Source organism: Carassius gibelio, chromosome B13 (genome assembly GCF_023724105.1).
Source record: "Carassius gibelio isolate Cgi1373 ecotype wild population from Czech Republic chromosome B13, carGib1.2-hapl.c, whole genome shotgun sequence".
Taxonomy (NCBI): domain Eukaryota; kingdom Metazoa; phylum Chordata; class Actinopteri; order Cypriniformes; family Cyprinidae; genus Carassius; species Carassius gibelio.
Genome location: NC_068408.1, coordinates 13,007,170 through 13,020,683, shown reverse-complemented (window position 1 = coordinate 13,020,683; position 13,514 = coordinate 13,007,170). Strand labels below are relative to the sequence as shown.

Sequence of the window (13,514 nt, the reverse complement as noted above, 5' to 3'; positions counted from 1 at the left end):
TATAATATAATATATAAGGTTTTTAGCATTATGCAAAGGTATAGTTTATTTTGCTTTTCTTTTACAAAAAAATTCAACAAATAAATTATTAGCTTCTAAATAATATAATAAATAAAAAGAAAACAGATAGAAAAGAATAGAGCAAACTAGTGTTCGAGGTCTTTACACACACACACACACACACACACACACACACAAATTCTTGAAGATGGCTAAGGATTCAGCTGCTCAGATTGAGTTGGGGAGGTCATTCCACCAGGAGGGAACATTTAATTTAAAAGTCCGTAAAAGAGACTTTGTGCGTCTTTGGGATGGCACAATCAAGCGACGTTCACTTGCAGAACGCAAGCTTCTAGAGATTTTATAGAGATAATGTTACCTTGGTGGTATATTTAATTCTGCAAAATTTGCAACACACAGAAAATTAAATATTCAAGTACGTATTACTTAAAGTTAGCTCTTTTGCTAACTGGCTAGCATTATGCCAATACGGTTTAGAGTTACTGTAAACTGCATCATGCAGCCCAGTTTGAGTAGGTCATATAAAACATGCAGCAATCAAACCCACAGCCACTCCAGCATCTGTATGCAGATGCCGGCAAAAGACACACTCGGTAATGCAGTCGGGCCACTGGCTGAACAAGTGAGAGAGTAACTGAGTGGGATCCGGAGAATTAGGAGCTTGACTTTAGCACATGCCAACCCATGAGCCCAAGCTCATCCTTCTGAGGCCTGCAGGTGGGTGAGAGCAAATGGATTCGGAAAGCTTGTTCTCCAGTGGGTGCTAATGTATGGACTAGGGCGCTATTAAAAGCCACTACTGTGTGATATGCCTTTGCATTTAATTATTTATCTATTCATGTATTCCTCCTCTTTTTAAAGGCTTTTTGTCAGTTTTTGTGTCTAAGCCAGAAGCACAGGCTAGAGGAGGAGTGGGACTCAAGAGAATAAGATTACACTGAGAACAACTCTCTGTTTGATCTTCAGCAGAATAGACCTGCCTCAAATACACCCCATCTACTAAATCCCTTGCTCAACAACAACATTTCTAGGCCAGAAGTCTCTGGTAGGTGTAACTGATCAAGTACATTCTGCATATGCTTATGGTGCAATGGTAATAATGATAATGGTTCGAGTCAATAGAGTGCTACAGGGATGACGTATTTTTGTAGCCCAAAACCTTGGAAATGTGTTTTTAGTTAAATTCATTGAATAAGGTCTATAGTTAACACAAGTTCAAGATATTTCCACGTTCACGCTTCAGAATTGATAAAAGTTGTGTTTATTTGTAAAGACTATCTTGATAAACACAATGTGTAATAATCATAAACTTCTGCTGGTCTGCATTAATCCAAAATGTAAAAAAATCCTATTGGGTTTTTGTCAAAGAAACCAGGGCAATGCTAACTTCTGCATTGGCTTACAAAAATACATGATCACTCCAGCACTTTATTGGGGCAAGTTCTTGGTCAGGCTGATGACATCACAAATGACCACATCCAGGGACTCCACACAGAAACAGATGTGTTTTGGCCAACTTGCCCTGTAATCCTAAACCTTTCTGATCCTCTGACCCTTCCACAGACCAGGCAAAGCAAGTGGGAGTGAGATGTTCTCTATCTGTTGATATAAACCACACCGCAGTTCTCTTATTCTTCAGCTGAGAGAACCAGGGCAATACTGGTGTGCATAAATAATTTAACATAGCATAAATATTACACTGTCAGCACTCTAAAGCACCACCACAGGTGCCAGGATTTGTTTTCGTGTTTTTGCAGAAAAAAAAATAATGCAACTGTAAAAGAGATTTTGATTTACAACACAGTGCCACTCTCAGCAGTTTCAGCATGACCACAATGAGCAGTAAAAAAAGAAAATCGGAAATAAATAAAGCGGTCATTTAAAGCATTAAAGAATGTCACAACAGCATGCACAATATGTTAGGCTCATTTTTAGATTCTTCACCAATTTTGTTTCTTTACAAACCCAACCGCTGCAAAAAATACCAGCACAGGGCACCTCAATGAGGGTAAATCTTGACCTCACAACAAAGTCCATTATTAACTTACTGCATATAAACTTGACTGAGATGTTTACCTGATGTCGTTCTGCTGAGGTGGTTTCTTGTTTCCGACCAGGTTCACCGTTTTTGCTTGTATGGGTTTCTCCTCTCTAAAACGAACAAACATATTTTATATAGTGACAGTAAATCTTTTAGAAAATAAATCTTTTACATATGTAAACTTTTTCTAATATTACCAACTTTCACCAAATATGCATTTTCACAAAATGCAGGTTGAGTTATAAAGACAAAACATATCCATTCTGCAATATCATTGTTAAAGAAATAATCATCCAAAAATGAAGATTCTGTCTGCAGGTCACAAATGAAGATAAATAAAGGAGTTAAAAAAAAATCTTATTTTATATTCCACAGAAAAATGTCAGTCATAGAGGTTTGGAATGAGATAAGAATGAATAAATGATGATGACAGAATTTTCATTTTTGGGTGAGCTACGCCTTTAAGCTAGCACAGTATTGTTGGATTTCTAAATGCCACAAAAGCGTTGTGAGGTCGACCTCTAGCTTCTGCTTCAGGACAGAAGTTGAGAGTGAGGAACTGTCCGATTCAAACATCGATCTCATGACACACATCAGAAAATGAGATGTTGTTCATCAGCACACTAACATAGATTAGTACACAGATTATGTGGTGATCTGTCTCTTCTCTCTAAGAGAAATACTTTGAGGCTAAATTCAGTCAATTTGACCTGTGACCTTTAACTATTTAAAAACAATGTCATTTATTTCTCTTTCAGAAGAGTTTAGTAGCAATAAAATGTATATACAAAAACTGAGAAATTAAATAACTGCATGATTATTTCCTATGAGTAATATAGGACAATAAATTGGTTAAGTTATTGATTGTAGCTGCTCAGTAAACCAATTTAAGATGCATAAATCTGATTTCAAATCTCAAGGTGGCCAACAACTAATGTAATACTGTATAAGCAATGATGGCTTCTAAATGGCAGGTGGACAGGAAGCCAAGAAACATCTTCACAGTCTTCATAACAGCAATGAAGAACCACAAATGGCCATTCAGAATAAAACTTTATAAACCATCCTTCGTGTAAACTGCTGACAAGTGCCTGTCATAAAAAGATCTCTTATTTTTATGGTTTGCATTTAAAGTACTTGGTGCTTATAAAGGCTTTTTTTTTATTTTTTTTACTGTAAATCTTTGAGCTGAATACTGTTGCTATACATATGAAGTTATTATTACAAGAGGATCTAAAAAGAAAAGAAAAGAAACAGATGAGGAAAATATAAAGCTATGACTGATGCTTCTACTCAAGCTGTGAGAGATGCTCACACTACAATCAGGGAAGATTTCAATGAATGGGTTAAGGATCCTGACGATCGTGATGACGAGGCACGGAAATATTGTCGTGACCAGGCAGGAATCCTGACACTGGTGGTGAATAGTGCGGAAAATGTTCACTAACCTATTTAAAAACAAAATGCATTATGTGTCGAATAAATGAACTAATAATGTGACATGAACGTGTGCTGTCCGAAACTAATCCATCACAGAGTGAGGTATAAAACAGCAGGATGTATGGAGCTATGGATATCTAGTTCTTCCATGTCGACACACCCCTCTCTCTTTAACAGCTACACCCGTGTCCGGTCACCTGGCCTTTCATTACACAAGCTGGTTTCATATGGATGTGTATGAATACACAAGGGGTTGCTCATTTATGACAGGTACCCAAAAGGATGGAGAAAGCGGACATACATGGCCAGACTCACCCACACACATACACACACACACAGGACCTCAGGTGCAGGCGTACAGCCTGATGGCTTTATTAGTAGGCTATTGCAAACAGATGCACCTACAGAAACCATCACAAGCTGTTTGCCTTTTGGACTCCAGAAGCAGCACAAATACTACAGGCAGGCTCCCTATGAAGCGTGATGTCTTACTTGAGCATGGCCTCATCCTTTGCCTCTTCCTCCTTCTGCCGAATCATCACAGCCATAATAATTTTCCTCTCCTCCTCTGTGAGGTGACTGAGGTCCGGTAGATCGGGCATGGAGCTCTGCGCTGTGGGTGGGCGAGGGCCGCCGCGGGGCCCCACCGAGGCGGACATATTTTGCCCCTGTATGGTCGGTGCACAATCCCAGCTATCTAAACCGCTATTCAGGACATAGTTCGATGGCTTATCTGCGGTTGTCGTGAGCGTGGCGAACCGTTCATCGTTGCGGCGGGCACCCACGGTTGTGCTTCTCTTCCTATACGGCTTTTTCTCCTGTCTCTCACCCCCCCACCCCCCGCCCGCCCGCCCGCCTGCCTCTCCCCTCCAGGTCCAGTTAAGGGTAGTCCATAGCTGATCAGGAGGAGAAGTGCGAGTCGACGAGGGGGTCTTGGGCTTGCTGCTGAAGCCGCCTCGGAGCTCTGGATCTCGGGTGGGATGATGGGAGCAAAGGCGGAGTCCGCGCGGCGCTCTGTTTTCCGAGCTCGCGCTGCTGCTGCTGCTGATGCTGCCGCTGTCAGGGAGACGGAATAGTCAATGGGACCGCAGCCCGTCGAGCGCGCGCACGCCTCTTGGAGACGGCCGCGCCGCGCGCACTCTCATTTGAGAATGGGAGCTCGCCGCAAACGCGCACAGCATCCCATTTTCGTTCTCCAATCACAGCCCGCGGGTGACGCACAGGTTCACCAAGCATGACTCGCTGAGTGCGTAGCAAGTACAAATTCAGCACGCAACAGATGAGTGGCTAAAATATAGCCTAGATAATAATCCACACTTAAACACTGACTTGTTGTAAACGACTAACTTCACGTAGAAATGTATCCCTGCACCACAAAACCATAAGGGTCTTTTTTTATTGAGATGTATACATAATATGGAAGCTGAATAAAAAACTTCCCTTTGATGTAGCATATGGTTTGTTAGAATAGGACAATATTTGGCTGAGATACAACTTTTTGAAAATCTGAAAAATACTGAGAAAATCGAATTTAAAGTTGTCCAAATTAAGTTCTTAACAACGCATAATACTAATCAAAAAATTGTTTATGATACATTTACAAAACATCTTCTGGGAACATGATCTTTACTTAATATCCGGATTTTTGGCATAAAAGAAAAATGTATTATTTTGACCCACAATGTAAGCTATTGCACAAATCATCATCTTCATCATAATTTTTTATCTTTAAAACAACGTTTAATTTCGTACATTTGCACAAACACGTGTAAAAGTAAAATGACAATATCTTCTAAGGCAAAGCATCTTAAAACGGTGAAATGTGAGGGTAATTTGCTATTGTGATTTTATATGGGATAATAATTCATCTAATTTTCCCTACCTATCCTTTTCATGGAATGTCCCAATTTGCAAAAAGTGCCTCACTGCCATTTAAATCATTAACATAACGGAAAGGAACAAATTGTGTACAACTAAAACTAGTTAATATTAACCATGTAAAATATGACTGTTGCAATTAGTTACCACAGTTTAAAGAATTTAGAATAGGCTCACTTTTCTGAATTAAACTTGAGACAACACAAATATTCAAGTTTTCAGTTTATAACTAACATTACACTTCACAGGCAGCATTTCATTTTTTTATAAGGTGAAACAACACTTTTACAGTGTGTTGTCCAACTTTGAAAAAATACTGAATGTGAAGATATTTTTAAACAACTTAATATAAACTTATACCATAAATACGTAGGACATGTACAGTAATTAAATAATGAATTGTGAATTAAATGCTTTTAATGCATTTTATTAATGTAGGCTAGGCTTCTAAAATAAGCAATTAAATAAATAAATTATTATTATTAATAATAATAATAATAATAATAATAATAATAATAATAATAATAATAATAATAATAATACATTTTTAATAGCGCCTTTTAAAACAGCCAAGGACACCTTATAAAACATATCTCAATCTGTACTAAAGCGAGAAAATGCATTTAATCGGTGTTCTTTAGTGCCATTATGGGATTATTTTGATCCTAGTTTTTATCTCAGACATTAAACCGTTGCATCGTGTTGGTTGCAATATAAGGTCGGTGTTTTGCATGTTATAGGCCCACTTTGTTGTTTTTGTTTGTTTGTTTTTTTTTCCGTCCGTTTGCATGACCAGTTTCTAAGCAATAGGTTGAAGAGCGGACTTTTATTTTGGTGTTTTCTCAATGGCTGTAATGATGACGTGTACAGTCATATTATTTGTTGACTCTGTTACGCCATCTAAAGGTTCCTTCGCTTGCACTTCTGCTATCTGTGATTACATATTCCAGTCGTTAGCCGTTAATCTGGTGAGGAACCCTTGTTAAATATCATTTTTAATTGTATACATATGTGGGCACGTGCACAGAATCTGAAAAACTTAGTGTATGTATATGTGTATGGCATTTTAGGGTCTAATGGGTATAGAATTTAGCTTTATGCATCGTTCCCTAACTTTTGTCTTCTCAATTACGTATTTGTGGACAGCTATACTATTGGTGTAAAGGGGCAGCCAGGACTGGGTATGCCATCCTCCAGAAGGGAGGAAGTGCCATGGATGCTGTGGTTGAAGCAGTGGCCCTGATGGAGAACAACCCAAGGTTCAATGCAGGTACTCATAATACTCATACTTCACACCTAATACCTAATAATACATCCAGGGTAAGTAGAAAACTCAGGTTATGCCCATATGTCATAGGTCAGGGGTCAGTGCTAAATGTGAAGGGGGAAGTGGAGATGGATGCGATGGTAATGGATGGCAGGAATCTAGATAGTGGGGCTGTTTCAGCGGTCAGAAGAATTGCTAACCCAGTGCAACTGGCCAGGCTTGTCATGGAGAAGGTATTGTTATAAAATGCATAACATTCCCAACTACTGTACATGACCACCATGGGAGATTTGGATTTGAGTAATCTACAGTTACCAAGATTAAAAACAAAAAGTGTTGGAGACACATAACTAGGGAATACTAGGCTATATGCTCTCAGATGCTTTTTGCATACAACAAATGCAGTCTTTAGATGATTTTACAAAACTTTTCATTTAAAATAATGTAAATAATGTCTGTCCTTTCTCTGGAGACAAAACACTTGTGTCTGACAGCTGAAGGGGCCTCTAAGTTTGCCAGAAGCATGGGTGTAGCGGAAGTGCCTGAGGAGTCATTGATCACAGACTATGCCAAGATGCGCTGGAAGAAGAACCTGCAGCCAGATGCCAACCCTGTGGAATGCCAAATGTAAAGCTTTTATGTAATGAAAACTGGTACAAAGTGCTGACATAAAGTTTTTGGCATGAGGGGCCTAATGTCTTGCAACAATAGTTAAAGGGATAGTTCACAATCAGTTTCTTCAGACCTGTATGACTTTCTTTCTTCAATGAAACACAGAAGATTATATTAGCTACACTACCGATCAAAAGTTTGGAATAATCCCGTTCAACTTTTATGTTCAACAAGGCTGCATTTTTGTAATGAGTAAAAAAAATAACATTGTGAAATATTATCAGAATTTTAAAAAAATTGTAAACATTTTACCTGTGATGGCAAAGCTGCATTTATTTATTTATTATATACAATGAAAGTAAAGAGTTCAACTTTATTATTACTTTTATTATTATATAATGAAAGTAAGGGGTCCAGTTTTGTTTACTATATGAAATGAGCATTATGTTACCAATAAAGCATATTTCATTTGAAAAGGACATTTTAAAAGGAAGTCAGTAATTTTGCTTATTTGGTGCATTCATTTTAAATGTCTAGAAATTACAACACATGGCGTGCCCTGATGATGTACTTTATCTGATTTCCTTCTTTCTGATGAATTATTCCTTTGTTACCAGAATAATTAAAACATTTTGTTCATGTGGGTGTTTTAGGGGCAAGATGGGAACAGTTGGTGCAGTTGCTGTGGACAAAGACGGGAACATTGCTTGTGCCACATCCACTGGTGGAATGCTAAATAAAATGGAGGGTCGTGTGGGAGACACGGCGTGTGTTGGTAAATCCAAACTTGCTGCTTTGCAATGTATGTCAGGGGCCTTGATTTGTTTGCACCAACCTGATTAACTCCAGTGTTAACCTTTCCAAGAAATCAAACTACAAATGGCTTTACGTATAGTTGTTTCTGTGTATTAAACTGAAATAGAAGAAAGTATTTTAAAATTGAAAAATTAAACACGCAAAAAAAAACGAAGCAGCTCATATGACAGCGATTGAACTCTGACCTTTGGACATGCAAGAATGTGTGTAATTTTCAGCTGCTCATGAGAGCTTGTTGCCTGCTGAGTTAATATTCAAACCACAGATCTAATCCCCAGCTCAGCTCAGCACACCACACCACATTCTCTCAGGGCACATTTTAACCTAAGGGAATCACACATACACACCGGTGATAGTAATAGAGCTGCATAAACAGGAAAATAGACACTGCTGGTATTGTCTGATTTAGTAAGTCAGTAAATACGCGAAAATGTAAAAAGACAGCTCCCTTATTCTGAGAATATTATCAGGGATTGTCTTAAACAGGTGGTTTGCTGAGCGTGAGTGTGAATTGGAAATATCTCACTCTGGATTTGTGTTTCTTCTTCTGATTCTCAGGATGTGGGGGTTATGCAGATAACAATATTGGGGCTGTCTCACCCACGGGCCATGGGGAAGCCATCATGAAGGTCACGCTGTCTAGACTCGTTCTCTTCCACATGGAGCAAGGCATGTGTTACGAGATCATTACAACTTACTTAGCAAAAAAAATAAATATTTTTGGTGAATGAAGCCATATTTATTAAATATTTAATATTTATATAATGCTAAAAAACTGCAAGGACATATTAAACTGATCAAAAGTGACAGTACTACAAAACAATACATGCTATATATATATATATAATTTTTATTTTATATTTTTATATATATAAAATGCTGTTCTTTCGAACTTTATATTCATCAAAGTATCCCGAAAAAATTTAGGCCTATCACAGATTTAAAAAAAAATTAAGAAACATAACTGTTTTCAACATAATAACAATAATAATAAATTTTTCTGGAGCACCAAATTAGAATATTACAATGATTTCTGTAGGATGATGTGAAACTGAAACCTGAAGTAATAGCTGCAGAAAATTCAGCTCTGCCATCACAGGAATAATTGACATATTAATATAGATTCAAATAGAAAACAGCTATTTTAAATTTGAATAATATTTCTCAATATTCCTGATTTTACTCTATTCTTATTTTTTTATAAATGCATCTTTGTGTGTTGGCTTTTAAAACCAACTTTCAAACTTTTGAATCGTGGTATATTTCATAATTGTCTATTGCAATAGATATATTTCATGTTTTACATAATTACTCCTTTTCCTAATAAACAGAAGTTATAATGTATGTGTCAAGACAAGTGACTACCAAATGTAGTAAAAATAATGCTGGAGGACTTTGGTATTAATTGTAATATATTGTACATAGTGAGCAAGGAATGAAAGCATTGCTCAGAACAACAACACTACAAGTTGTAAGTGACAATTAGATTTGGATCAGAACTTAAAAATAGCTAAAAATACGTTAGATGTTAGATGTTAGAAAAAGGTAACTAGAACTGTAGAGTTGCAAGAGCTTTACATCACGATGGAATCAAAATGAACCTGTCTGGGTTTATTTTGTGATAATGCTCTTCCTATAGTACATCTTATTTTGTACTATGCAGTTGTACTCGGTAGTTTTATTACTGCATGGCAAAATAAAAATGTCACATCTTGGACCATAATTCAATCTGCACTATAATAATGATTTAGAAGTAACAGGTATATTGACATGAGCTCATATGAGCAGTTCATATGTGTTCATGATTAGCTGTGCAACCAATTGTTGGTGCATTTTAGTAAATAAATGGCTTGAATTACTGCAGCTACACATTAACTGGAGATCTAGGGCCTCATTAAAATGCTTGACCTCAAGTCTGTTTAGGTAAACATTGTTCACTTCATTGGTCTGAGGAAAAACTATTTGAGTCGGTCTCATACAATGCGTTATATAAAACCACCTCCAGCACCATTTATAAGGAGCAGACACGTGGAAATCAGAGGTGAAGAGCTGTCTCAACAGTAAAGTGAAGGTTAACTTCCCTGCACATCCTCAGAAGGACATTTCAAATAAGATGGTCTGCCTGTATGTTGTGTAGTGTAAGATGGAGGTGATCTGTATGTCTGCTTTTGCCTTGTGTGTGTGGAAACATAACGGGAAGTGTTTTCGCTGAAGCAGCAGAGGTCAACTTTGCTATATGTGTGTTGATATGGGCAGGGTGTTGATAAGATTATTTGGTCTCACCTAAGATCCAATAGTTACAAACAACAATATGGCAATATACTACCATGTACTTGTTAGTCCACTGTATGTTTTTATTTGAGTAAATCACTTACTTGTATGGTTAATTGTGTGTTTTCTATATTCTCTAGGCAAGACCCCAGAGGAGGCTAGTGACCTAGCTCTTACGTATATGAAGGAGCGGGTGGATGGTCTTGGCGGGGTGGTGGTGGTAGATCCAAAAGGGACCTGGGCAGCTCAGTTCAGCAGTTTACAGATGTCATGGGCCGCTGCCCAGCAGGGCAAACTCCACTATGGGCTGCTCCGTGGCGAACACTTTGTTGAGCCTGTACAAGAGAACATATAATGACCATACATATATGCACAGTCATAGGCACATTTTAGTTTACATTTTTACAATCAGTATTTAATACAAAGGGAAATGTGCATTCATGCAAATAAGTGTTTGTCTGAATACATACATGCATCATGGCAGTAATTGAGCATTATTATGCATTTGGTGGTTGATCTTCTCTACAGTAAACAGTAAAGCAATGCAAGTCTTATATATATTAATGGACACAATAACTATTATAACACTCCATTTTTGAGGACACTACAACAGTGTAATACTGTATTTTCTCCAGTAGATGGAGGTAAATTTATGATTTTGGAATCGTGAATTTTATTTGTTGTAAGGTGCAGTGCCCATTAAAAGAGACAGTTCACCCCAAAATGCTAATCCTGTCATCATTTACATTTGTTCCAAACCTGTTAGACTTTCTTTCTTTTGTTGAGCATAAAAGAAAATATTTTGAAGAATGTTGGTAACAAAACTGTTGATGGTAGTTTCCATAGTTTGAGTATAACTTCAAAATATCTTATTTTGTGTTAGTAAATATTGACAGAATTGTCATATTTGGATGAAATATGCCTTTAATAATAATTACATTTTTTTAAATAAATGTTAAAGAGATTTTGCAGCTTTGATATGACTGATATTGATATGCTTTAATACTAAAGCAGTAGAGATAAAAATGCTGTACACATAATGTAAAAGGCACCCATGAACCTAAGTCGAAATATCTTGGCAGACTTACCAGACTGGTTTTATAACTGATTTTGAAGAACAGAAATAATGATTTATTCCTGAAGTAGTTCAGTGTATCATTTCCTTCTGAAAGAGAAAGCAGCTTATTAAAGCAAGTTATTTTTAACCAATAGAACATGTTGACATTTGAACAAACAATGCAGCAGTTTTATAATGGTCTACATTCTCTGACAACGTTTGTGCCAAAAAAAAACAACAACTTTGTAGCATGTTTTATGTGTGTTTGTGTCATCACACAATTTAGACTGATTATGATGGCTGAACTTCTGTCGGAAGGTGAAAATGTGCAGGAAAAAAGACTTAAGTCACTCATGTGCTATTTTAAATGAACTGATACTGATAACATCAGTTCTGGTGTTTTCATCTACAGTATAGTGAGGTGGACGTGGCCTTCAAATCTTAATGCCCTGACCCTCATGACAGTTTAAGTACACAAGCTTCTGCTTGTGTCAACACACAGGCCAGCTTGCAAGTTCCAACTGTGAATTGCCTTTATAAAGATCAACAACCCAAAAACCAGTTTTTCTGCCCTCAGTGGTCAGTTTGTGTTCAAAATATTCCACACGTGAGCATGCAAAACAGCATCAGCTTTTGTCCTCTCAAAGACTCAACCGACAAGTCATGACCTCTCTGTCTGATATCACCCTTAAATGTGCAACATAAAAATACATTATGTCAAATTGTAATACACTTGCAAATTCTATAAAAAAAAAAAAATAATAAAAAAAACTATTATAGTAAAAAAGTAGAATCTCCCAGAAAAATAGTGTAAAAAAAGATTAGCATTTACCTCAAGGTCAGTAAACTTTGTGTGGCATGGTGCCATGTTAATTTAAGATAAAGATGGTGAGTTGATGCCACAATTTTTATACCACTTTATAATCACTTAAACTAAATATTTGCAGGCACCCCCTTTTCAATATTTTGTATTTTGCTATTTTAATATTAAATTGGTTACACTCACTGTCCCTCACTTGAGTATGTAATCTATTAATGCAGAAAAGGTGGTTTTAAAAGTAAAGATTGAGTTTACTGTAGTTATCTGATTGAACTGCATTTATTTTGGAGTGCATATATTAACATATACACTAAGAAAACGTCAGATTTACGAATATTATCTACAGAAATCTATATACGAAATTATCTAAACATTAGAATTGTTCCTAAATCGGCTGCAGTGCATTCATTTAAAAATTTAGATTTTGCATTTAATTGTCTTGCAGATACCTTTATCCGAAGTAATAAGGATACTCCTACAATATGCCTATTGTGAATGTAAAGTTTATTTATTAAGAAGCTAGACTCAGACAAGCTAGTTCAAAGATGAAAAGCAAAAATATATATATATTATTATTTAACCTATGTGAATTTAAACAAAACTCTTTAAAATATTTAAATGTAAAAGCTTAGCGGTCAAGAGGGTCATTCAGTGAATGTAAACGCTGCCACTATCAAGGATATGAGCGCTTCGCCCGCTGATTGGTCGGCACTCGGCAGCGATGACAGAAAAGGAGCGGGCCTAAACTCAGGAATCCGCATAGAAAAAGTCAGGAGTGACAGATTGGCCGGAGTGTGTGTGACAGAGCACTCAGACGACGACGACGAAGTCGAGCAGCACCCACTTCTTACAGTTGCCATCTTACAAAGCTTTATTATAGACTCTTAACACAGTGTCTACATTGCAAAAGAGCGTAACGACGCTACAAAACTTTAAGAAAATCAATATAATACTAGTTGATTATAACGGTCGCTTTCTATTTTTGTATCGTCGCGTGAGATAATTACGTAATTACGCACTTGTGGCGGTTACCAAGAGCTAATACAAATACATCGCGCTTGTTTGCTTTGACCAGTAACCTTAAATCATGTGAGAGCGAGTTCTCGTGAAGTTAAGTACATGATAAAGTTATATAGAAGACGGAGAACACGGCATGGATCAGTTGAAGTGGAGATGGCATCCTCACTGGACATTTATACATTTTCTCACAAGGCTTTTCTGCAGTCAGCGCTGGAGGAAAAGTCACGGGCATCTGCGAAGAAGTTTGCAAAACTTCATCAGACGGAGCTTT

General features: G+C 37.1%; 2 protein-coding genes across 9 annotated transcripts in view; one reads left to right on the top strand and one right to left on the bottom strand.

Moving 5' to 3' along the window:
* Positions 1-4,327, bottom strand: part of LOC127970164 (regulating synaptic membrane exocytosis protein 1-like) — a 75,987-nt gene extending 71,660 nt beyond the window's left edge. For all 8 annotated transcript variants that reach the window (XM_052572456.1, XM_052572459.1, XM_052572460.1 and 5 more), the window contains exons 1-2: positions 3,995-4,327; positions 2,098-2,172 (exon numbers count right to left, since the gene is read on the bottom strand). In XM_052572456.1, the coding sequence (XP_052428416.1) occupies positions 2,098-2,172; positions 3,995-4,161 (242 nt within the window). In that variant the 5' untranslated portion in view covers positions 4,162-4,327. The remainder of the gene's footprint in view (positions 1-2,097; positions 2,173-3,994) is intronic.
* A 1,940-nt stretch (positions 4,328-6,267) lies between these two features.
* Positions 6,268-11,299, top strand: LOC127969910 (isoaspartyl peptidase/L-asparaginase-like). Its single transcript, XM_052572069.1, has 7 exons — positions 6,268-6,348; positions 6,527-6,650; positions 6,738-6,880; positions 7,120-7,274; positions 7,913-8,034; positions 8,634-8,744; positions 10,487-11,299. Exons 2-7 carry the CDS (start codon positions 6,593-6,595, stop codon positions 10,699-10,701), a joined length of 804 nt encoding a protein of 267 aa, XP_052428029.1. The 5' UTR covers positions 6,268-6,348; positions 6,527-6,592; the 3' UTR covers positions 10,702-11,299.
* The last annotated feature ends 2,215 nt before the right edge of the window (positions 11,300-13,514 follow it).